Here is a 26381-nt window from a genome sequence, read left to right as displayed (position 1 = left end):
AGGTGTGTAGATGGAAAATCACTAAAAAAAATAAAGAAAAATAAAAAACGCCTAAAATTACAGTTGAAAAAATGAACCATTTGTTCGCAAATTTGAAGCTATGCACCAGTAATAATTACTTTTATTGTCATAGTTCTTAATTTTTTATAAATGAATAGACTTACCATGCACTAAATATAAATATAATATATATATATATATATATATTTCAATTCAAACAGAAATTAAGTTGACAATGTCTTTTTTTATAAATCCCTCAAATATATAATACATAAAATGAATTCTTGCCATGAGGATTCAAGGCTATTAATCATATTGACATAATAATAAATCTTATGATTTCAAGGACTGCTTAGGCCTACTGGATTGTATGAATCCCCAATTGTGAAAATATTCAGTATGACATTCATGTTATGTTGTTGATTCAGGGCATTTGGAAATAATTGTTTTCAGGAATGTCTTTACTGCACATTAGGTAGATTACAGGTGGCATCATAGCAACAACTGTAAGTTACAATTCTTTCTGCGTGTTATGTAATTAAGAAAAAAAAAAGTCTGTAAACACAGAAGGAGGTCCAGTGTTTATCTACAATTTTGTCCTCTTCAAGACTACATGCTGTTAAACTCTATGCATCAGTCAAGGTCACACTGACCTTGCTTGCTGTTGTTACATAACATACAATACAAAAGTCTCACATACAAAACCTGTAAAATAATGTGATCCATCTATGGTTTTAACAGAGTATGCCCATTGTCCTGACATCTGATCTGACAGGCTGTTAAATTCCCTGAACTCGCCAGCAGATGGCCACAGAACCGCAGAGATTATAGTCAGTGTCAGGTCAAATCATGTTTATTTTTAGAGCTTTTCACAATATAATTTCAAAGCTCACAGAGATGTTTCAATATGATGCATTGTCTTTAGACCCTATGAACATCTAGGTATTTGTGTAGCTACTCTGTTCCTATCAAGGCTTTTATGGAAGTCTGCAACGTTTTCATGAATTTTCTAGTTTTAGATTAGGGCTGTGGTTAATGACTATTTTGATGATCTGTTGAGTAATTCTTTAATTAAAAGAAAATACAATTATTTTCAACAAAATGTTTTTATTTAACATTGTTTAATAAAATGCATTTGAAAAGTAGCAAAAATAAATCATGATGGCATAGTAAAAATTTTCCTATTCAGTTTTCATTCAGTTTGATCTTCATTTAGCCTAAATAAAATAAAAAAAATCTTTGAAATCTGCTAGGCATAGCCTAAAAAAAAAAAAAAACAACAACCCTGGGGTTAGATTAGAACATGGTAAGAGAATTGATTAAGTATGAATTGTTTTTTAAATAGGCTATTTAATATTTCATATCAGTTGAGCAGGACATTAGTTTTGATAGTAGAATTGTATGCTAGGCTACATCTCTCTTTACTACTAGTAAATAAACACGAATGATCAATAGGTAATTTGAAAGATACAGTTCAATTTACCCAACCGCGGAAAGAGGTCCATAAAACAGCTGGAGAATATGTCAGGTAATGACCATTTACCTCAGGAAAACCAATTAATGACCATAGCACGTTAGTTGGACTTAAATAATTTGCTATAGAGAGGAGTATTTTGCTAAATATGATAACTATATTACATATTTATTCTATTTTTATCTATATCTTTAAAATATTATAACGTTGTTATTATAAAAAATGCATTATATGATGTTATTTTTAACCTCTGCTCTGTATGTTTACAGCATATTTTTTTATTTTTGTGTACAACCCCAACCCCAATCCCAATCCCAATCCCAATCCCAATCCCAATCCCAATCCACCCATTTTATGTTATGTAACATTTTCACTGTTTACAAAGGAAGGGCCTGCCATCTTGGCTTTTTTGGCTTGTTGTTTCTGATTGCACTTTAAACCCCAAGGGAGAAATCCAGATCAAATCCCAGAAGGGAAAATCAAAACAAAATAAAGTTAGAACTTGTTTTGAACCATTCCTTTGTCATCTGCAGATTGATTTTAAATAGGGGGGAAATCGATTTAAATCGTAAATCGGAATTTTTGTGAAAAAATCGGGGATTTTATTTCGGCCATATCGCCCAGCCCTGATAGATCTCTGGTTGTTACAAGGTTGCAGAAGTCTCCGACCAATCCACGGAGAGTCATGTGACCGGAGCAGGAAGAGTGACTGAGCGGCTATTATAGGTTCTTTGAATCGTCGCTGATACACGCGGTGTTCTGACTGAGTGGAAAATGGCACCTACAGGTAAGTTAGCTACGCTAATCTTCTAGACCGCATATATACCGCTAGACTATAAGAACCTGAACATATCTGTCTGCTGTTTAAATTAAGCTTGAGTAGAACCGACGTGGTGTTTGTAGCGCGTTAGCGCAGTGAGCTAGTATTCGGTGGGTCAGCTGTGAAGTTCGGTCAGCTGGTGCCGCTCGCCATCCGGTTCCGACAAGTGAAAACACACGCCATTCGTCCCACAATGACAGGGCCCACATTTCATATTGCTGGAGACTCATTTATCGCCATGATTTCTCCTTTTACAAAAACATATCCTCAATATTCTTCTGACGCTGTTACTCTATTTATATTAATGCTGGCTCAATTTAATTAGATATGTCATGTTCAAGTAGAGCAAGATTAGCTGGTTAACCTTAAGCTCTTAAGATGTAATAGCAAATCACACACCCTTAACAATATTATTCACAATTACTGTAAAGAGCATATATCAGTGTTTATTTAGCGCTAAATCGGAATTTATCTACTTATATAAAGATTTTTCTAAATTCACTGTATCATTACCAGGTGATAGAACAATCATAGTCCTAACCTTAAAATCATTGACCTTTTTCACGATTTGTTGATGGATATGTTGTTTCAGGAACAATACATTGTGATTTATTAACAGAACACCTTTTTAGATCCACATTTAAGTTCAATGTGATAACTCGTACAGTTACGCTTTATTGTTACAGTGTAATTATATATTTAAGTACTGAGTAATATTAAGCAGCTACATGTACTTACTATAGGGTTAGGGTAGGATTAGAATTTGTTTGAGGGTTAGTTGCATGTAATTATGCATCATTTACTGTTATTACTATGGTAAGTACATGTAACACATGTAGCAAGGACACTGTAAAATAAAGTGTTACCACTCATACTTTTGTATTATTCAGTCTAAGCATTGTCATCTTCATTGTTCAGGTGAAGTTGTGTTTGGCTCTGGGGATCGGGTCTGTGATGACAACCGTTTGCGCTGGGACCTCACTCCTGACCTGATCCACCAGCTTACTGAAGAACTTATTGCCAAAACCAAAAAGGTGTATGACACAGTCGGCGTCCTGGACATGGCCAGTGTCAGCTATGAGAACACCCTGAAGGCCCTCGCTGATGTGGAAGTAGAGTACACAGGTAGAAATCAATTGAAATGTTACCTTTATTATAAAATAAATATTGTTTTGCCTAAAGAAAATAAAGCCTGGGACCATTACAATTTAAGGGTAAGGCAAATGTGTTGTAATGATGTAAATATGATGTAACTCTTATTTTACACAACATTTACTGATATTTCACTAATAAATAAAACATTTATTGACACAACACTTCTGTTATTTGGTTATTCGGTTGTTGTTTGTTTCAGATTACTTTTAGGTGACATGTACAAAGTAATATATACCAGGTTTTTCTATCTATCTACATGTGTAAGCTCCATAGAAAAAAAAGTCTGAGTGTGCAGAAAGCTGTGTTCAGTGGTATACACCATTCAGCACTTTTTGCATAATGACCACGCTGACCAGCCTGTGCGCTTCCCGCTGCGGTTTACCATTGTTAAGGTGTTGAATTAGCTGAATTTGAATTTCATTTAAACAAATTATAAATGGCCCCTTTCCTTTCATTTCTTCTTCTTTCCTTTTTCTTCACATTGTTTATACATAGATATAATGTTGAATTTTGAAGACTATGGATATAATCTAAAATGGGTATGATGTATCGGCCAATAACCGGGACCGGTCGATAAAATTATTTTCACTATGAATCACCCCTAATTCAAACCAGGGTTGCCAGGTCCGTGTTTTTTCCCTACACCAAACATTTGTAGCACACCTCCCATCCAATAATTGCAAAGAGCTTTGTGCTTTGTTACTTCTGATAAGAAACAAAGTCTCCGCTTTCGAATTCTCTCCAAAAAATGGCTTTCCTTCCACTTTAATTTAAGTTATAACATGAAAAATGTCACTTAACCTTGTATTTACCTCAGGAAAGTTAACCAATGTTCACAATTTAGTTAGCTATAAAAACACTAGAGAAGATCTTACTTATTGGTAATTATATATATATATATATATATATATATATATATATATATATATATATATATATATATGCTTGAATATATTTGTTGTGAATACAAGCGTTTATATAAACTACCTTATGTGCAACTGAGTTGTATACAAACATTTCAGTTTTTAGTTGTGTAATTATTATATATGAAAAAAATGAATAGCCTTATTATATATGATTAAAAAAATAACTTCTAATATTCTAGAACTGTACCAAATGAGTGTTGTCTGTATAGTTTGAGCATTAGTTGGTTCGAAAATCAGCTATCGGTATCGGTGAAGAAATTTAGTTATTTGGCGATTTGCCCAAAATTTCACGATAACGATAAATATCTATCTATCTCACGATTTAGTTATTTTTGCTTTAAATAGTCTTTATATCCAAATTATTGATACCACTGAAATTTCATATATCTTATAGTCAATTTCAGTATCACAAAAAAATTAATACTAGCCTAACTAACATAAGTAAAAACTGTAAAGATCACTGAAGACAAGTAAACAGTCAGAGATAATTTAGTAAAATATGAACAAAGAAACTAATTATAAGCAATAGGGCAAACAACTACATTAGAACAAAGATACAAATGAAATAGACCTACCTGAAAAACCTCAAGCATAAGACAGGCCTATATAGAAATACTACATAACTGTATAAAGTAACCAAATGTACAAAAACACTGCATAGTATTCACTATGTAACTTAAATATACATTTAAGTCAAGAGATTCAGTCAAGAGCAATCATATTGTCTGATTGAAATTAAATGACAGACAGCAGCAGGTTTATTAGGCCCATAGGATACTTGCAAAGACGGGCATTTTGACACATACGAGTGTGTATTTGACTGTTCAAGCCCAAAAAGGTGCCAAAAACAACTCTGTTCAAGAACCACGCGTTCTGTCAGACAGCGCACGTATACCGAAATGAGTCCTCTTTCGCTGCTTCCTGCGCTTGAACGATTAAAAATCACTTGTTTTTAAACTGCAAGGCTTAACGCATTCAAATAATAAGCTTTCATGATGGCGCAGCACGGGAATAGATAGAGACGATAGTCCAAAATGATTTAAATTGACTTTTTTTTCTTTTCTTTTTTTTTTAGTCCAGCGGAACATGCTGGATTTCCCTCAGCATGTGTCCCCCTGTAAGGACGTCCGCACGGCCAGCACCGAAGCCGATAAGAAGCTGTCAGAGTTTGATGTGGAGATGAGTATGAGGGAGGATGTTTATCAGAGAATCGTGGCTCTAGAGGTGAGCAGGGGCCGAGCGCTAGCACATCTCTCTCAGGAACTAAACGCTAGTATCTCTCAGGGACTGAACTGAGCTCTGAGAAAGCTGAGGAAACCTGTTAACTGACTTTACCAAATAAGTCACATATTAGTGTGTTGCTCCACCAGCATGTGCATAATTTTATTAGCCATGAATGATATAAAAACAGGTAAAGATGATGTAAGTTTAAAACACCTTCTCTAAACATGTCATCATCCCCTAGTTTTTATTAAAACATTTTGATAGTGTTATTTTTGTTATCTTGTCTTATTGTTTATTTTAACAGGAGAAGCTATCGGATGAGAGTTTGACACTCGAGGCCAAGCGTTACATGGAGAGACTCATAAAGCTTGGGAAGAGAAATGGCCTCCATCTTCCCAAAGAGACACAGGAGGTCAGATACTAAGATCTAACTTTCAGTTTGCTGTGTAACAGTAGCGCAAACACACTCTTCTAGCCTGTAACTGAGTTTTGTCTTCCCTGTAACAGGAGATCAAAAAGATCAAGAAAAAAATGAGCAATCTGTGTATCGATTTCAACAAACACCTGAATGAAGATACGACTTGCCTGTATTACTCTCGAGAGGAGCTTGGTGGGTGGGCAGAGTACTTTCCTTTCAGAGAGACAATGAAGATCAGATTTAGTGCCTCCATAAGGCAGTTATGGTCATTTTAATATTATAATAAAGTGTAATGCAACTCTGGGTGTAAATAATTGTTAATAACATAGTTTACCCTAAATGCAAAACACTGTATTTGCAATGTGCAACTTCAAAGCTAGTCATTTTAATTTAGTTAAATGTTAAAAGTTACTATGCCAACACTTAGAGAAATGTATTCAGTATTTTTTTATTGAATTTTAGTCTATTTGATATTAATAGTTTTGCTTTGTTTGCTCTGAATCTGAGCATTAGTAAAGGGCATTCAAAGTAATTTTCCATGTCAGAAAGACTATTGATTTCTAGTGACCGGAGTGACCGAGACTGTTGGCGATGTGACAAAATTGAACCGAGCTGAATTTGACATGCTAATTAGGTGACGACTAAAATAAATAACTACATTGAAGGTATTTTAAGGATGCATTAGGTGCATCATTACTGTTTCTACAAAACAGTAGAAAAAAAGAAAATAAATTATCCACAGGGACTCAAATGAATCTGTGAACCATTTATTTACATAGATGGTTTTATTTTTTAGGTGGGCTCCCTGAGGATTTCCTTAACTCTCTGGAGAAAGATGAGTCTGGAAAACTGAAGCTCACTCTGAAGTATCCTCATTATTTTCCCACCATGAAGAAGTGCTTTGTCCCAGAGACACGGAAGAAGTTAGAGGAGGCTTTCAACTCGCGCTGCAAAGAGGTCAGACGTCCCAGAAATCAACTGTAACCATAATTAGAATGCTACCTGAAAACATTGTAGGTAATGCTATAAATTAATGCTAATGTATCATTTTAATAATGTTATTATAATGATTCCCCTGATAGGAGAACTCTGCTATTCTGAAGGAGCTTGTAGAGTTGCGCTCCAAGAAGAGCAGTCTGCTGGGCTTCAGCACTCATGCTGACTTTGTGCTTGAGATGAACATGGCCAAGGCCTCCAAGAAGGTTGCAACTTTCCTCGGTAATGACTGCTGTCTTTACATAGAAATGTACCAGATGTTAAAAAATAAATAAATAAATCTAATATATATATAAAATAGAGCTGAGATAAGAGCTGAAACTCTTTTAAAATGATGTTATACTGAGTTAAAGCAAACATTTGAGAAAATCGATGTATTTATTTATTGTAGTATAAATTGTAAAAAAAAAAAAACAAAAAAAAAAAAAAAAAAAACAAAGAAATACTTTTATTTAGCAAGGATGGTTAAAATGTATGTACAATATTTCTATGTAAAGAGTGAAGGATCATGTGACACTTGAAAATTCAACTTTACCATCACAGGAATGCATTTTTCATTTTCAAATATATTAAAAACAGACAAAAAGTTCATTTAAATTTATTGAAAAAAATATGTCTTTTTTTGAACAATAGTGTATTTGGTAACACTTTACAATAATGTTCCATTAGTTAACGTTGGTTAATGCACTAACTAACAATGAGCAATTAATTTATAGCAGTTCTTATTAAAAGGGATAGTTCACCCAAAAATGAAAATTCTGTGATCATTTACTCTCCCTCAAGTTGTTCCAAACCTGTATGACTTTCTTTCTTCTGCTGAACACAAAAGAAGATATTTTGAAGAAAGTCAGTAACCAAATGTCTGATGGACCCCATTGACTTCCATAGTAGGAAAAACAAATACTATGGAAGTCAATGGGGACCAGCAACTGTTTAATTACCAACCTTCTTTAAAATATCTTCTTTTGTGTATAGCAGAAGAAAGAAAGTCATACAGGTTTGGAACAACTTGAGGGAGAGTAAATGATCACAGAATTTTCATTTTTGGGTGAACTATCCCTTTAACTAAAGTTAACAAAGATTAATAAATAAACAACTGTTCATTGTCAGTCTGTTCGCTCAGGTCTATTAAATGATATAAAAAATCTTACATTTTAAAATCTTCCCGGTCTACTGACATTTGTTATGACATCTGCTTCAAACATTACAATGGGCATGATAACTTTTGTTAACTCTACAATAAGTAAATCCACTTCCCTAGCTAATTACTCTTCAACAGTGAAGCAATAGAAATATACAGAGCTGCCGCAAAAACTGAAGTTCAAACACAGTATTCTAAAGATGGCTGCGCACTTGTTTCTCTGGTGCATAAGGTCTGTAGTTAACTAATTTTAACAAATGGAACCTTATTGCAAAGTGTTAATTTAGTACATTGTTGTGCAATTGTGTTTAACCCTTCCGTTAAACGTGTTCTATTTCCCCTGCACACTTTAGAGGATCTGGCCCGTAAACTGAAGCCCCTGGGTGAGGAAGAGAGGGCTGTTATTCTGAAGCTGAAGGAACAGGAGTGCCAGAAGAGAAATTTGCCCTTCACTGGAGAACTCCATGCCTGGGACACGCGCTACTACATGACCCAGGTGGAGGAGACGCAGTATGCAGTGGATCAGAACCAGCTAAAGGAGTATTTCCCAATGGAGGTGGTTACCAAGGGCCTTCTGGACATCTATCAGGAGCTGCTTAATCTCACCTTTAAGCAGGTGGAGGGAGCACCTGTCTGGCATGATGATGTGACGCTGTACTGCGTTAAAGACCGCTCCTCCGGCCAGGTGGTGGGCCAGTTTTATCTGGATCTTTTCCCCAGGTAAGCACTCATACCTGGTTTCTACTGAAATTGTGCTGGTGGGGATCTGAAAATCTTTCATTCTTAAGAATACAATTCTTCTTAAAGGTGCTGTATGTAACTTTTCTACTAAAATGAATCCTTTTTTTATTGCCTGTGTGTGAAGGGGTTGTAATCTCACATTAAAATGATCCACTTTGTGGGTTTTGCTATTACCTCGGAAAGCAAGTATTCTTATTTTTATGTGAAGGTGCCGGGTCGGATTTACCGCAAAATCCAGTGACGTGACCTGCACGCACGCTCCCGAGCCTCTCGCCTCGTCTAGCCTACTGACTTTGCACTCAACAGCGACGACACTGCAACTTATGACATGGACTTATGACTTATGCAACTTATGACATGTCTGATAACACTAAGAAACACAGACTCCAACACAAACTCCACATATTGATAAAAAAAAAAATGTTTTCTTAGTACTAAAGAAAGGTGATATTTGTCTCTGGTTAAACGTATCCATAGCAGACTGGGCGGAGTGGCCTTGGACGGCAACATGCCTAGTGCATTATGGGATTTGAACTGTTCCTACCTCTTTGACCTTACCTACCTACTTGACTAGGGAAGATGTTTCCTCTAGTCCGGTAATGGCAATTTCTTTTCTTTTTTTTATCACTCAAAATAGGTTTTTTTTTCTTCTTCCTCTTCTACTGCATAGGCAGCCAAGTTTTATTGAAAGCCCATTTTGCTAGCGGTGAAGTGCCCTTTAAGTTATTTCTTAAGAAGGGTTTGGTGAAACTGGCCCCTGTATCCTGAGGGTGGCCAGGCAGCTTCAGTGTAGGATTTCTGAGATTTAGAACCCATTTATATCCTGCGCACAGAGCTTCAGTGGCAGTTCAGCTAGATTAATCGCTAATTCTCCATTATCTCTGTAGGGAGGGGAAGTACGGCCATGCTGCATGCTTTGGTCTGCAGCCTGGCTGTCTGCTCCCGGACGGGACCAGGCAAATGGCTGTGGCTGCCATGGTGGCTAATTTCAGCAAGCCCACCGCTGACGCTCCATCCCTGCTGCAGCACGACGAAGTGGAAACGTATTTCCATGAGTTTGGACATGTGATGCACCAGCTTTGTGCTCAGGTCTGAATCAAGGATTTCAGTGTCACTTAGGTTGCAACTAATTTGCAGTGTGTGAAGATTAAATATGGATGTAATTTTGTTTGTTCAGACTGACTTTGCAATGTTCAGCGGGACTCACGTTGAGAGGGATTTCGTGGAAGCTCCGTCTCAGATGTTAGAGAACTGGGTCTGGGAGAAGGAGCCACTGCAGCGCATGTCCAAGCACTACAAAACAGGAAACCCCATTCCAGAGGAGCTTCTGGACAAACTTATCAAGTCAAGACTTGCTAACACAGGTGACCATTGACAAAACAAACAGTGGTGGTCATTTTCACAGGCGACAACTTGAACTGATCACCTGCTAGCTACAAGTCAACATGAAACAAAAGATTGCACTGTAATTTGTCACACACTTTCCTAGTCTTATTTTGAATATTTCTGTTAAGGTGTTTTCACACTTGGTTCTTTCAGGAGTCTTAGCGTGGTTTGTGTTTTTTTTTTTTTTGCCCATATGTGAACACTCCAAACTATCTCAGAATCCTTAAAAGTGAACCGAACCGAACCGAGACCATCTCAGGAGGCGGTCTGACTACGGTTCAGGTTCACTTTCAGCTAACGGCACTGTTCTCTAAAAATGTCCATTGTGACAAATCAGTCCGGGCTTACTTGATCTCTCCATTCTCGAATTAGATGCCTCCGTACAAATTAGGGGTGTGAATCTTCACTGGTCTCATGATTAAATTTGATTACGATTATCATGTCACTCATTCGATATAATGATGCGTTGCATCCTCAATTTTCAATATTACTGTACATGGCTACATTTTCATCAATTAATACAAGCAGTCAGATGCATGAACTCCCTTTTTTATTTTATCTGCTCAAGAAAGTACATTGAATGTAGCCAACATCAAGTCTGAACACAGCAGACGACAGGAGCATTTAGAACTTATAATCATTAGTAAATCCTAAAAGCGCACAAAACTGTCAAGTAGTGTACTTAAGTTACAGTAACGCATACACATGCTTGCACACACACTCTCATTCACACACATACGTTCACGCGCGCACACGCTCAGGCTGTAGCCTAAATATTAAAATAGTGGGTGCATTTTTAATAAATATCTTTGTTAGTGAGGCACATACAATTTAAGTGAATGAGATCAAATTTTGAAGGCTATAGGGTCAGCCTTCAAACACTGAACTGGACTAGATCCAAAAAGCTACCGTATAAACACAGGTCTTGAGGCCACATTCCTACTTAATTGGACCAAAATGGATCTGAGTCCTCTTTCAGGGACTGTGAACGTAAAGAGAACTTTTTCTTTTTCACTTGGTTCACCTCTTGGTCCACTTAAAGGAGTCTGAGTTTGGTTCTTTTTAAAAAGGACTCAAGTGTGAAAACACTCTTAATATAAGTCCAAAGGAATATTGTCTTTGTAAGCTGTTTATTTCAACGTATTAACACTGAAATGACTTTCCTTCTTTGGCTGACATCTTTTTATTCAGTCCCTCCCTTACAACCACAGACACTGTTTTGGTTTGTAACACTTACTTTTCACAATTTAAGCAAATCCTTGCTTTTTTTTCTTTCTGGTGAGATTGCTGTGGAAAAATGTCATCCAATATTCACAGATTTCAATATCTATTAAAAAGTCTGTCTTTTAATAGCATCCTATTAATAGTATTTAAAATATCCTCCTTGTTTTTCAGGGTTGTTTAACTTGAGGCAGATTGTTCTGGCTAAGGTGGACCAGGCTTTGCACACAAAGAATGGGCTCGACGCGGCTGAGGAGTATGCCAGACTCTGCCTGGACATTCTGGGAATTCCTGCTTCACCAGGTAAAATGAGATTTGGGTCACAGTAATATAATACAAATCTTTTCACAAAATGAACACACTGAGGAATTACTAGTTAATTGTACATATTATTACCACCTGGAATGAGGATAAGCACTTTAGTTTCATAATGACACAATTTGAGTAATTTTTTTTACTTTTTTTTTTTACTTCTTGAGTGTGACAGGCATAAAGGGGTGATCAACCAGAATGTATTTTTGTTCTTAGTAATACAAAGGGATATTTACTTATACTGTATATTTATGCCACGCACAGTAATTAATACAATGTAATTATAACATTTATACAATGACTTTCAGACTTTCACAATGTTGTTTAATTTTATTTCACCTATAGCAAAATTGGCACAAATTTTATAATGAATATTTGTAAATGTCATCTCTATTAGCAGAATTACATTTCTAAACTAATTTTAAAACTGAGTGCGTTTATTATTATTACCTCATTACCCCCCCCGTGCTCTTACAGGGACAAACATGCCTGCCACCTTCGGTCACCTGGCTGGAGGATATGATGCTCAGTACTACGGTTACCTGTGGAGTGAAGTCTTTTCCATGGACATGTTCTACGCCCGTTTCAAACAAGAAGGCATCATGGACCCTAAGGTTAGCTTAAACTGCTGTGCTTGTGACTCCTGTGCATAAATATGCCTTTTGTATGCCTGCTCATTTTTCTGTTGTTAAACAGGTGGGTCTGGACTATAGGAAGTGTGTTCTGAAGCCTGGAGGCTCTGAGGATGCTGCTGACATGCTGAAGAAGTTCTTGGGAAGAGAACCCAAGCAGGATGCATTCCTCCTGAGCAAAGGGCTCACGGCTGATCTGGAGTCCGGGACGCCCTGTGCCTGCTGACTGCCTGAAAGTTAGGCTAAGCCGTTAAAGCCTCAGACTGATACCTCCTAAACAAATCCCAAAAAGCTCATTCACTAATCACACTTTCTCCCAACCCTGCACTTGTGCAAAGAGCTTTCACTATGGATGTTTGAAGCAGTTTTAAAATTGAAAGTTGTATTGAAATATGTCTCACACAAAAAAAAAAAAAAATCTCCAAATGAATGTCTTGTTGCGTTTTAACTGTTTTCTATGGAGCTTAATGAATCCCCTATGGAAAATGCCAAGGCACTGCTTCAGTGCACTCATAACACATAATTTGGCTGATGTCACACACAAGATACCAGTTACATGATTCACAACAGGTCCAAGAAATAAATAAATACAAGAAATAAAAACTAAATTAAAGTAAATTAAGACATATTAAGCACATTTGTCCATAAATAAATCAATGAATAAATACATATGTATATATATATATTCTCACAAACACAGAATTAATAAATAATAAATACAGTGGTGGCCAAAATTATTATAAAGGTAAGATTTCTTTTTTAATGCTTTAAAAGAAGTCTCTTCTGCTCACCAAGGCTTCATTTATTTGATCCAAAATACAGCAAGAACAGTAATATTGTGAAATATTTTTACAATTTAAAAGAACTGTTTTCTATTTGAATATATTTTCAAATGTAATTTATTCCTGTGATCAAAGCTGAATTTTCAGCATCATTACTCCAGTGTCACATGATCCTTCAGAAATCATTCTAATATGCCGATTTGCTGCTCAAGAAACATTTATTATTATTATTATCAATGATGAATGCAGTTCACAATTTCTTTTCAGGATTTTTTGATGAATAGAACATTCAATAGAACAGCATTTATCTGAAATAGAAATCAAATAATTGGATCAAATAAATTAAGCCTTGGTGAGCAGACGAGACTTCTTTTAAAACATTAAAAAGTCTTAACTTTCTAATAATTTTGGCCACTACTGTATATCATATATTAATAATTAATTACAATTTTAAATTATATAGCAATATGACAAAAAATAAATAAAATGGTAGTGTTTTACTGCCTGTGATTTATTTTAAATAACAAATACTAATGGCAAAAAACTGCAACTTTTTGAGATGTAAAATATAATCCAACTAAAATCATAGCAGATCTTTTTCCACATTTAATGTAATATTAAAACCAAGAAAATTCATGTAAGAAATTAAAAGGTCTTTTTGTTTTTATTGTTAACATATTACATAAATTGCACAAGTTTGCCTGGGGCAAAGTAAGTTTTGATCATGATTCAAAGCATCAACCCTAACACCCAATTCCTTTGTGAGCCTAGAGTTGGGTTACTCTCTCTCGAGACTGAAGGGTTCTGAGCACATTAGAGAAGCTAGAAACAAACAACACGGAGTAACAATTAACAGATGCAGAGGTTTAGTTTAGTAAAATCACCTGCTCCTCTGGGAGCATGCTCAGTTTATCAGCTTCACATAAATACTTGTCATTTAAAATCATATTATATTTATTTGTAAAGAGGCCAAATGATTCCAAGGATCTTAAACTCACAATCAGAAATGAAAAGCAACAGTAAATGGATTCATACACTTTGGGTTAATTAAAGATGTGGCAGCTGCTCATGGTCTCCAGGGTCCGGGTCGTAAACACCGTGTCTCTCTCGGCCTTCCTGATCTCAGTGGATAAAATGACGGGTGCAGAGGAGAACAAACAAATGTGCTAGAGTGCTTCGCAACAGGGCGGTTTTCTTTTCCTTATAGTGGAATACTGTGGAAAACGTGTTTTTCATCTAGATCCGGCTTTCAGATCTACTCTTTCACTTCTCGAACTAAGCAGTGATGCTCAGTAGTCCTAGAGATCATTATTCAATGCTGTATTTTTGGGGGGGTCACTAAGATTTGGGTGGGTTATGAGGACAGGAGTGCAGGCGATCATACTCTGGATTTATTGAGGTGTGTTGGTCAGGATGGCTGTGGTGGAGATGAGCGAAGCTCTTGGATTGGAGGCTCTACGGGGACAGAGCGCTAATGCTTTACAACCTGTTTCTAGAATGGTGCGGGTGTTCATCAGCTCCACACACTCGGGTAAGGCTAGCACTGCTTGTTTTAGCCCCCTTAACACGTGTGTGCAAAAACATATGCATGTAATGTAATATAATATAATATACTGTGTATATATATATATATATATATATATATATATATATATATATATATGTGTGTGTATATTTATATATGTATTATGTGTATATGTATATACACGTGTGTGTGTGTGTGTGTGTGTGTGTGTACACACACACACACACACACACACACATTCTTGTACATCTATCTTTATGAGGACATTCATTGACAATGCAATCTTTAGCCGCTTACCCTAACCTTACCCATCACAACTAAGTGCCTAACCCTAACCCTTACCCTAAACCTACCCTTAACCTAATTATAACCTTATCCCTAAAACCAAGTCTTGACCCTCAAACAGGCCTTTAAAGGGGTCTCAGAAAGTGAGGACTGGCCAAAATGTCCTCACTTTACTCTCATTGTCCTCACTCCATTGGTCTAAAACTCAAACTGGTCCTCACAAAGATAGTTGTACAAGTACACACAAACAGTATTTATATATACTATAATCGAGTTAACACAATATTATATCATAAAATAAACTCCTTCAGACTTGCTATTAATAAACTACATTTTATTTGACAGACATGAAAAATGAGCGAAATGCATTCTGGGAGAAGGCCTATTCTGAGTTGCAGGCCCACTGCCAAAGTTTGGGTCTCGTCTTTGAGGTTTGTGTTGTGTAAATGTAGTGTAGATTAATTCTGGTGGGAATGGATTTTTTTATATAAACATATCCACCAAAGAGCATAATGAGGTTTGTGTTGTGTAAATGTAGTGTAGATTAATTCTGGTGGGAACAGATTTTTTTATATAAACATATCCACCAAAGAGCATAATATTTTTTTGGGTTTGTTATTGTGAATTTTGTTTGATTTTTCTTGCAGTTAGTGGATCTCAGATGCGGAGTGCGTGACATCATCGCAGATGATCATTTGACAACGGAACTGTCCATTAAAGAAATTGAAACCTGTCAGAGAATATCAGATGGGCCGACTTTTATTGTAAGTGTCACCAGCAACATTAATACATTTTATTCAGTCTTTGCCATTTAACGCCTTATCAGGCTTGTTTTGGTTCTCATTTAAAATCCCTAAGTGTAATGCTGTATCTCTACTTTGCACTATTTGTTTTTGTCAGGCTCTGCTCGGTAATCAGTACGGCCATCGCCCCATCCCATACCTTATACCAGCAACGGAGTTTGAGTCGCTGGTCTCAAAACTCTCCAAAGATTCAGAGGGTTTAATGCTCCTTAACCAATGGTTCTCCAAAGACAGTAACTCAGTCCCACCCACATATATCCTCCAGCCAATCACAGCTCACTATCCTCATTACAATGACAGGAGTTCTGAGAGCGGACAGCTGCATGATAATGATGTCATATCCTGGAATCTGACAGAGTCACGACTGCTGCAGGCTCTCCGCACTGCCGCCCAACAGGCTGAGAGAGACGGGGATATCACTGTTGACCACAAGCACAAGTTTTTCAAATCTGGTGAGAGATTATGAAACTTTCCAGGAATATGGTGTAGATTTGGGTCTTTTTTTTTCTCATTGCTGACCTGTATGACTGACTGACTTCAGCAGAACACACACACACTCAAAATGATATTTAAACTTCTAATTATTAAAAAAATGTAACCCAATACCATATTTATGGAAAGAGTCTTAAGTTTAATGAGTCCTGTCCTAGTTTTTCCTTTTATTTGAATGATTATAATGTTATTTACGTATGTTTCATAGTCTTAGAGTATGAAATGGAGCACGGCTTTCTCAAGACTCAAGGTGAGGCATCAGCTGTGCTGTTTATCCGTGAACTGCCTCGACTTAGTAAAAGAGACTGCAAGAAAAACTTTGCAAAGTTTCTTCTGGACGTCACAGCTGACGGCTTGCTTGACACAGAAGCACGGGAACTCTTGGCAGACCTGAAGCAACGCATCTGCAACACAGATCGCCTCCAACCTCTCTGCATGGAGCTCAGCAAAGGAGCTATGAACCCGAGCCGCAAAGAACACAAGGAATATCTGGGCAAACTGTGTGAGCAGGTATCATCTCAAATGAAGGAACTAATCAGCAGGAACGCTCTGCAAACTTCAGGAGGTTGTAGCACAGTAGATCCAGGATGGTCCTGGTTGAAACAAGAGCTCTTCCATCACACCATGCTGAGCGAGGAGAAGTGTTCTGTGTTTAAAGGGAGGGACAGCATTCTGGGGAAGATCTGCATCACCATGTGGGAGTCCACTAACGCTTGCCATGAACCTCTTCTGGTTCATGGACCTTCAGGGGTTGGTAAAACAGCTCTGCTTTGCAAACTGGCACAGGAAATGCGAGGTGTTGATCATCGGGGAATTGTGGTGCTGAGGTTGCTGGGAACATCTCCACTCAGCTCAGATGTTGACACTGTTCTCAGAGGTGTATGTCTTCAAGTGTGTGGAGCTTCAGGTTTGCAGTTCCCCCACCCACATATTGCCAACACACATGAAGAGCTGGTTCGGTTTTTCCATTCCATGCTGGAAGACGTGTCAAAACAAGGAGACACGCTTCTACTCATTCTAGATGCAGTGGACCAGCTGTTAGAGGCAAACAAGCCCCATAATCTAGACTGGATACCTAAAGCGATCCCACCTAATGTACACATTGTGCTCTCTACTTCTGATGACTGTGTTGAGAAATGTAAATCTTTGGTTACAGCAGAGCAAAACATCTTTAGAGTGGAACTTCTCACAGACGTTCAAGGGAAAGACGTCATTGATGCCTACATGAGCGTAGCTGGACGCAAGCTGAACTCAGAGCAGTTGGACACCATCTTACATAGCTTCCAGCAAAGCGGAAGCCCTTTGCATCTGAAACTCATACTAGACATTGCTAAACAGTGGTCCTCCTGGACCTCCATGTCTAGTTCTCACCTGGGCATCTCTGCACAGGAGGTGATGACACAGTTTTTGCAATCACTTGAGGAGAATCATGGGAAGAAGCTAGTTAGTCATGCTTTGAGCTTCATATTGTTATCAAGGTAAGTCGTATTTTGTTATGTTGGTGTAGCAAGACCCAATATGTTAACTTTTTAATGATAGATGAGGATGCTTTGTTAATTAGGTATAATGGCATTAGAAAGGAGTCACTTGCGCTTCAGCCTGGTTGGTGCTCACTGAACAGGACGCAAAAATCAAGAAAGGAAACCCAAGGTCTAGCTAGGACCAAGGAACAGGACCGGAGCACACAACGTTTTAAATCATTTATTATTGATAAATACCGACTAACGTTTCGATGCCCATGCGTCTTCTTCAGAGTCAAACAATCAATGGCAACGATGTACAGATTTTAAAGAATCAAAGTTCAAATCATTGGCCACAGGCCTCGATGGGTGTGGTACATCAATTAATCAATCATATACAAGCACTCAGGTGTAGACCAAAACGAGAAAAAAAAAAATAAAAAAAAGGAAAAAAAAAAAAAATAAAAATAAATAAATAAATAAATAAAGAAATAAATAAAGAAAGAAAGAAAAAAACTTGTTTATATATAAATTAAACCCCTTCAATTTAAAAAAAAAATTTAAATTAAATAACTACACCTTCAGAAGAAAAAAAAGAAGAAAAAAAAAGAATAAGTACACATATAAATGTAAAAATATATACATACACATCCACTAGCAACAAGTGCCTCAAAATGTGAACTATAAAAAACATGAGAGGCCCAGTTCATCATTAAGACCATTAGGTTCCACTGTGTTGAGAGTGAAAATCCAGAACGCCTCTCTTTTTAGTAGGGATTTGACTATATCGCCGCCTCGTTGGGAGGGTAGAATTTTTTCAATACCCCAAAATTTTAAAGACGCATTAGAGCCATGATTAGCTTGTACATAGTGTCTCACAATTGCATAATCCATATTACGGTTCCGAATTGCTGCTTTGTGTTCTGCAATGCGTAGTTTAAGGGGGCGTTTAGTCTGACTTACATTCACCAGACCACATGGACATTTCAACATGTAAATCACGTGAGTGGTGTTACAATTAATAAAAGAGTTGATGTTATATTTTTTACCTGACTGAGGATGGAAAAATTGCTTTGTATCATTTGAGTTAGAGCAATGGGTACAATGCCCACATCTATAAAAACCCAAAGGAGGAGCCGGTGTTGTGCCGAATTTCGACTCCCTGCCAAATTATTACCCCCCTCGTTGAAGTCAGTACCTGATTGCCTAATCCTAACCCCTCCCCTAATCCTAACCCCTCCCCCACAACTAATCTAAACCTACCAATACTAGGGGGGTAATAATTTGGCGGGGGTAGAAATTCGGCACGACACCGGCAACCACGTAGGTTTTAATGGAGGGCTCATGGTCGTGTGAACCAACCTATCTCTCAGTGAGCGAGGACGCTTAAAAGTAATGCGCGGCGGTTCTGCGCATATATCTTTAAGAGCTGGATCGCTCTGCAAGATGTGCCAGTGTTTCTTAATAACATGCTTTATTTCTCCGCCAATATGAGAGAAATCTGTGGAGAAACAAAGTCTTTGCTTTGAGACGCGTTTGGTTTTAATCAAGAGATGTGATCGTTGCGTCGATCTGGCTCGTTCATAGGCTGCGGAGATGTCGCTTTCAGTATAGCCCCTATTACGAAAGCGCTCTATCATTTCTACTGCTCCGCGCTCAAACTCGGCATCGCTACTAGGCTACAATTTCTTCTAAGCCGTAAAAATTGGCCAATAGGAATATTTTTAATAAGTTGTTTAGGATGATGGCTATCTGCTCTGAGGAGGGTATTTCTGCTAAGAGGTTTACGGTAGATTGATGTTTCTAAAGCTCCTTGGGAATTTTTGTAAATAGTCAAATCTGAGAAATTAATATTGTCTATAGAGTGTTCTACTGTGAATCTCAAAAAGGATGTGGTAGAGTTAATATAAGCCACGGAATTCTACAATTCAAACAAAGTCCCCATCCAAATGAAGAAAACATCATCGATTTATCTCTTCCACAGAGGGATTTTAGGGAGGAATAGGTTATTCACAGGGTTACCAGGGCTCCAGACTGCGACCATTTTTCCTGCTGGTGCGACCAAATATTTATTTAGGTCGCGCTGGCGCGACCACAACGTTGCCGAAAATGCGCTACTCCTTTATGCTTTACGGACCGTTTATTAGTTCGGACCAATAATAGACAGCGCAGTATGGTTGCGGGCCGATCTCGATCACAAGACACTGTTACTAGGAGATCCATACTCTGGAGATCCAGTGAAGAAATCCATTGAATTCGCCTCAGAATTAAGAACATAATCGCTGCGAGATCCAGTGAGAAACATTCCGATTCGGCGCAAAGTTCTAACCATAGATATCAGATCAAACAGCGCTGACGTGGAAACCAGGAGAAACACTTTCAGAAGGCTTTCAGTCCACAAATCAGCAACATTCACCATGGATTTAATGTAGTAACTGTAACCATAATGTGACAGAAATAGTCAAACGCTTACAAGTAACTACTAACTGTTACTCATCTTTTTCCAGCACTTCCAAACTATCATATATAAATGTTATTTTTAATGTGATGACCAACACATTTTTTGTTCATCCTTCAACAATTGGCTTATTTAAACTCTTATTTAAACACTTATTTAAAAATAATAAAATAAATAAATTACCATTGTAAACAGTAGGATGCTTATTGGCTAAGCTATTAGCTATTTTCCCTCCCTAGTATATTTTTTTTCACCCAGTTTGCTTTTTAATTAATATGAAGACATTATGAATGATAATCATTAAAGTTAATTTCATCTATGCCCTAAATTAAGCTTAGGCTAGTACTTTATTGTAAGCCCCAGTGCTAGATATTTTCTGTAGAACTCAGTGTCTGCGGTGCCGCTGCCCTCAGATGTTAGTCTGGTGCCTGTGAACCTAAAATAAAACTGCACATTGTAATATCTGTACGTTAAGTCTATTTATTATTAAATCATTTGTCAGTATTACAGTTATTTTGGGGGAAATTGGAATAATTGCATTGCAAGCTGATTTAAGGTGTGCCCCTAAATTTTCTGCTTGCGCTCCTAAAATTCTCAGTCAGGGGCTACAGCGCTCCTAGTAAAAAAAGTTAGTCTGGAGCCCTGGTTACCAATAAATTTAGCTTCCCATAAACCCATTACTAGGCATGCATACGACGGTGCAAAGCAACTCCCCATACTGACCCCACGCTTCTGTAGATAATAATGGCCCGCATATTGGAAATAGTTCATTGTTAAAATGACTTCCGACAATGTCAGTAAGAATTCATTGGGAGGAACTATATCAGTGGCCCGTCTTTCAAAGAAGTGTAGTAACGCCTCAGTCCCTGCTTCATGAGGGATGCATGTATACAAACTTTGCACGTCACAAATTACCAACATGAAATCATGATCACATTCAAACGAATCCAAAAGTCTCAATATGTCAGATGTATCCCCTAGAAAAGATGGTAATTCACATACATATTTTTTCATAGCTAGACCTTGGGTTTCCTTTCTTTAGGTATAATGGCATCTTTACACTGCCGTGCTGTCTTGCCTACAAATTCTGCGTAAAAATGTATAAAAGATGTACAAAAATATGCCAAAGTCGCATCAGAACCACCTTAAATTCAGTTGTCATGACTGGCAGTATGCATACATTTGTGTGACTATGCACGAGAATCAACACTGAGAAGTCATAGGTTGTTTCCTGTGATTGTGATTCCTGTTTAAATACCAAGGTTGTGCACCATTCAGAATTGAATTGATAATGTCTTTTATATTAAAATTTAAAAAAAAAATAACCCTGATTTAAAGGGATAGTTCACCAAAAAAAAAAATATATATATATCTTTAATTACTCACCCCCATGTTGTTCCAAACCTGTAAGACTTTCTTTCATCTTCAGAACACAAATGAAGATCTTTTTGATGAAATCTGAGAGCTTTCTGTCCCTCCATTGACAGCTACACAACTACCACTTTGGCATTTCAAAAAGTTCACAAATAGATCGTGAAACTAATCCATATGAAATGAGTGATTTAGTCCACATTTTCTGAAAAGATACGATAGCTTTATATGATGAACTGATTGAATTTAAGCTTTTATATAAACATTCATCAACTGTTACGGTCACAGCCATAATGTAAAAGAGGGTCAACACAAAAGGCTCAATCCAATATGGGTTTTATTTATGATCAATAATCATAACATAAGATGGGGGGAGAAAATGAATAGGGAACCGTCGCACAAATCCTGCCGCCCAGATGTAGCAACGAAGCTCCTAATATCCATGCTCATCCGGTCCTCAGGGGTAGGGAATCTGCTCATAAGACTCAGGTAACAAACATTTCCAACCACTAGAGAGCAGACAAACCATTAATCGGATTTACCAATGAGCAAACACGGCGAACTCCAGGGGCTGGAGCTAGGCTCCCCAATATAATTGTCCAGAATATACTGCACCTCTTTTTGCAGAAGAGCTCTTTTCAGCGGATTGATGCAATATGGATGCTGTTTTATAGGTTGAGTGGTGGACCCCACATCAATATCGTGCTCAATAATGGACGTCTGGCCAGGGATGTCACTGAATAAAATCGGAAACTGGCTCACTAACTCCAAAACATCAGCTTTCTCAGTAGGAGATAAATTTGGTAACTGACTAGACAAATTTAAGAGAACCTTAAGGTTGCAGAGATCCACCCGACACAGGTAACAACACCAACACTTTGTCACCAGGGTTAAAATTTGTTCTCTAGCTTTCTTATCAAACCAAGTCTTCATCTTGTCTTGCGCTTTCTCAAGATTTTGTTTGGCTAGCTTACGGACTCTGTAAATGTGTGTACAAAACTCTGTGACGTACTCGAGAACGGTTCTACTTTTTAAATCACAGAGCCATTTCTCTTTTAATATGGTCAAAGGTCCACGCGGAATGTGGCCAAAAACTAGTTCAGCAGGGCTAAACCTGAGTGATTCTTGTACCACTTCACGTGAGGCAAAAAGTAACCACGGAATTCCCTCTATCTAGTCTCGTTCAAGTTCAAAACAATAAGTGCTAAGTGTAGACTTCAGGGTCTGGTGAAACCTCTCCAGTGCACCCTACATATGACTTTCAGGGTGATAAACAGTGTCGTTATACTTATACACTTAAGCACTCTTGAAAACGTACGAGATGTAAAATTCGTCCCCTCGTCACTTTGGATTATTTTTGGCAAGCAAAAAGTATAAAGAACTTAATGAATTTCCTTGGATATCGTTCTCGCAGTAATGATACGTAAAGGGACCGCCTCGGGAAAACACATAACCGCGCACATTATCTTTAGCAGATATTTGTAGCCAGACTTTGAACAGGGAAGAGGTCCAACATAATCAATTATTATGTGTTCAAATGGTTCCGACACCATCTGAATTGGATAAAGTGGGGCAGGCGGAATAGTTTGGTTGGGCTTCCCTACCATTTGACAAATGTGGCAAGTTTGGCTGTAGCGTGAAACATCCTTCTTCAGACCCTGCCAATAAAAACTTAGCAAAATCCGATCATACGGTTTTATAACACCTAAATGACTAGCTGGACCATTATGTGCCACATCCAAAATCAGCTCTCAGACAACTGGAACCACAATTTGAACGGTATTCCACTAACGGTGCCCACTTTCTCATCAATGTAGCATCTTTGGTGGTGGGTGAGGAGATTCCCCCCTTCTATTTAAAGCTTTTTGAGTGCAGAGAAAAGCGCTATATAAATGTAACAAATTAATTATTAATCTGTGAGAAAGTATGCCAGGGTCACACTCACACTTTCCTGTTCTGGATCAATTAACTCAATGGAGCAAGAGTACGATCTGACCTTTGAGCAGCAATTAATTTATCAAGAGACCATAGAGAATGTAACCGTGCATGCCGAGAAAACCTCGGGATACTTCAGAACACTGTCATCAACAGTAGCAACGAGCGTCACAGATACAACTTCAGGTGGCACATTAGGACAACTACATCCAGCTAAATAATTTCCTAAAACGAAGGTTACATCAGGAATTGGAAGAGATGGATGAACAACCACTACCACATCACATGTCACCAATTCCGATTTCAAGTGAACTCTGTGTGATGGAACCTCCATAATTCCCATTTCACGAACGGGCAGAAATTCACCCAGTCCCGGAACGGACGCACTTGGCAGGAAAGGTCCATATCCAGTCTTGTCAGGATGAATAATGCAGTCAGATGTATTACCATCAGGTTTTGAACAGAAGTCACCCGAAACTAACCCAACGAGTTTTGGATTAGACTTCCTTTCAAGAACAGGACAGTTTGCAATCAAATGACTGGAAGCCTTATAATAAAAACAGACTCTATCACCAAACGAAACGATAGGCTTACTACTTATTGTTGAAGTGGAACAGAATTGTCACAGTTGTGTTCTGTCTGAGTCTTGTTTTCCTTAGTCACATGTCAAGTCAAGTCAAGTTTATTTACAGTGAGGAAAATAAGTATTTGAACACCCTGCTATTTTGCAAGTTCTCCCACTTAGAAATCATGGAGGGGTCTGAAATTGTCATCGTAGGTGCATGTCCACTGTGAGAGACATAATCTAAAAAAAAAAATCCAGAAATCACAATGTATGATTTTTTAACTATTTATTTGTATGATACAGCTGCAAATAAGTATTTGAACACCTGTCTATCAGCTAGAATTCTGACCCTCAAAGACCTGTTAGTCTGCCTTTAAAATGTCCACCTCCACTCCATTTATTATCCTAAATTAGATGCACCTGTTTGAGGTCGTTAGCTGCATAAAGACACCTGTCCACCCCATACAATCAGTAAGAATCCAACTACTAACATGGCCAAGACCAAAGAGCTGTCCAAAGACACTAGAGACAAAATTGTACACCTCCACAAGGCTGGAAAGGGCTACAGGGAAATTGCCAAGCAGCTTGGTGAAAAAAGGTCCACTGTTGGAGCAATCATTAGAAAATGGAAGAAGCTAAACATGACTGTCAATCTCCCTCGGACTGGGGCTCCATGCAAGATCTCACCTCGTGGGGTCTCAATGATCCTAAGAAAGGTGAGAAATCAGCCCAGAACTACACGGGAGGAGCTGGTCAATGACCTGAAAAGAGCTGGGACCACCGTTTCCAAGGTTACTGTTGGTAATACACTAAGACGTCATGGTTTGAAATCATGCATGGCACGGAAGGTTCCCCTGCTTAAACCAGCACATGTCAAGGCCCGTCTTAAGTTTGCCAATGACCATTTGGATGATCCAGAGGAGTCATGGGAGAAAGTCATGTGGTCAGATGAGACCAAAATAGAACTTTTTGGTCATAATTCCACTAAATGTGTTTGGAGGAAGAAGAATGATGAGTACCATCCAAAGAACACCATCCCTACTGTGAAGCATGGGGGTGGTAGCATCATGCTTTGGGGGTGTTTTTCTGCACATGGGACAGGGCGACTGCACTGTATTAAGGAGAGGATGACCGGGGCCATGTATTGCGAGATTTTGGGGAACAACCTCCTTCCCTCAGTTAGAGCATTGAAGATGGGTCGAGGCTGGGTCTTCCAACATGACAATGACCCGAAGCACACAGCTAGGATAACCAAGGAGTGGCTCTGTAAGAAGCATATCAAGGTTCTGGCCTGGCCTAGCCAGTCTCCAGACCTAAACCCAATAGAGAATCTTTGGAGGGAGCTCAAACTCCGTGTTTCTCAGCGACAGCCCAGAAACCTGACTGATCTAGAGTAGATCTGTGTGGAGGAGTGGGCCAAAATCCCTCCTGCAGTGTGTGCAAACCTGGTGAAAAACTACAGGAAACGTTTGACCTCTGTAATTGCAAACAAAGGCTACTGTACCAAATATTAACATTGATTTTCTCAGGTGTTCAAATACTTATTTGCAGCTGTATCATACAAATAAATAGTTAAAAAATCATACATTGTGATTTCTGGATTTTTTTTTTAGATTAAGTCTCTCACAATGGACATGCACCTACGATGACAATTTCAGACCCCTCCATGATTTCTAAGTGGGAGAACTTGCAAAATAGCAGGGTGTTCAAATACTTATTTTCCTCACTGTATATTGAGAATAACAGAGGGCCTAACACAGATCCCTGCGGCACTCCATAGTTTACTGGAGGTATGATCGATTTTTCTCCATTTAAATAGACAAAATGGTAGCGGTCAGATAAGAATGATCTGAACCAACTTAATGCTTGTCCTTGAACACCAGTGTAATTTTGTAGTCGATCTAAGAGTATTTTGTAATATATAGTATCGAACGCAGCACTAAGATCAAGTAAAACTAGTATTGAGATACAGCCTTGGTCAGATGCTAAAAGTAAATCATTTGTAATTTTAACGAGCGCAGTTTCAGTGCTATGATGCGGTCTGAATCCAGACTGAAACTTTTCATAGATGTCATTTTCTTGCAAGAAAGAGCCCAGTTGAGCGGACACCACTTTTTCTAGTATTTTAGACATAAAAGGAAGATTTGAAATGGGTCTATAATTTGCTAGATTATGCGGGTCTAATTGTGGTTTCTTAATGAGAGATTTTATAACTGCCAGTTTAAATGTTCTTGGAACATGACCTAAAGATAAAGATGA

The 26381-nt window shown here is 38.0% G+C and overlaps 2 protein-coding genes across 2 annotated transcripts in view; both read left to right on the top strand.

Annotated features, from left to right (window-relative positions):
* The first annotated feature begins 1876 nt into the window (after nucleotides 1–1876).
* thop1 (thimet oligopeptidase 1) lies at nucleotides 1877–12876 on the top strand. The gene is made up of 13 exons (XM_084101361.1): nucleotides 1877–2261; nucleotides 3213–3419; nucleotides 5451–5599; nucleotides 5904–6011; nucleotides 6107–6209; nucleotides 6814–6974; nucleotides 7100–7235; nucleotides 8508–8874; nucleotides 9783–9984; nucleotides 10073–10259; nucleotides 11677–11805; nucleotides 12292–12428; nucleotides 12511–12876. Exons 1-13 carry the CDS (start codon nucleotides 2249–2251, stop codon nucleotides 12670–12672), a joined length of 2061 nt encoding a protein of 686 aa, XP_083957487.1. The 5' UTR covers nucleotides 1877–2248; the 3' UTR covers nucleotides 12673–12876.
* Nucleotides 12877–14641: 1765 nt separating this feature from the next.
* nwd1 (NACHT and WD repeat domain containing 1) overlaps nucleotides 14642–26381 on the top strand; it is a gene marked incomplete at its 5' end in the record, with an annotated part of 34739 nt that continues 22999 nt past the window's right edge. Inside the window, 5 exons of the mRNA XM_084101235.1 lie at nucleotides 14642–14759; nucleotides 15384–15469; nucleotides 15686–15802; nucleotides 15939–16293; nucleotides 16542–17811. Of these exons, the coding sequence (XP_083957361.1) occupies nucleotides 14642–14759; nucleotides 15384–15469; nucleotides 15686–15802; nucleotides 15939–16293; nucleotides 16542–17811 (1946 nt within the window). The remainder of the gene's footprint in view (nucleotides 14760–15383; nucleotides 15470–15685; nucleotides 15803–15938; nucleotides 16294–16541; nucleotides 17812–26381) is intronic.

Source organism: Abramis brama, assembly GCF_963993115.1.
Source record: "Abramis brama genome assembly, chromosome: 23".
In the NCBI taxonomy this organism is placed as follows: domain Eukaryota; kingdom Metazoa; phylum Chordata; class Actinopteri; order Cypriniformes; family Leuciscidae; genus Abramis; species Abramis brama.
The sequence above is the reverse complement of the archived record's forward strand: the minus strand, read 5'-3'. Positions and strand labels throughout refer to the sequence as shown.

Excerpts from the sequence above, each read along its gene's own strand:
- thop1 (XM_084101361.1), top strand. Across the intron at positions 3,420-5,450 it reads TGTGGAAGTAGAGTACACAG|TCCAGCGGAACATGCTGGAT; the intron begins GTAGAAATCAAT and ends TTTTTTTTTTAG. Across the intron at positions 9,985-10,072 it reads TGCACCAGCTTTGTGCTCAG|ACTGACTTTGCAATGTTCAG; the intron begins GTCTGAATCAAG and ends TTGTTTGTTCAG.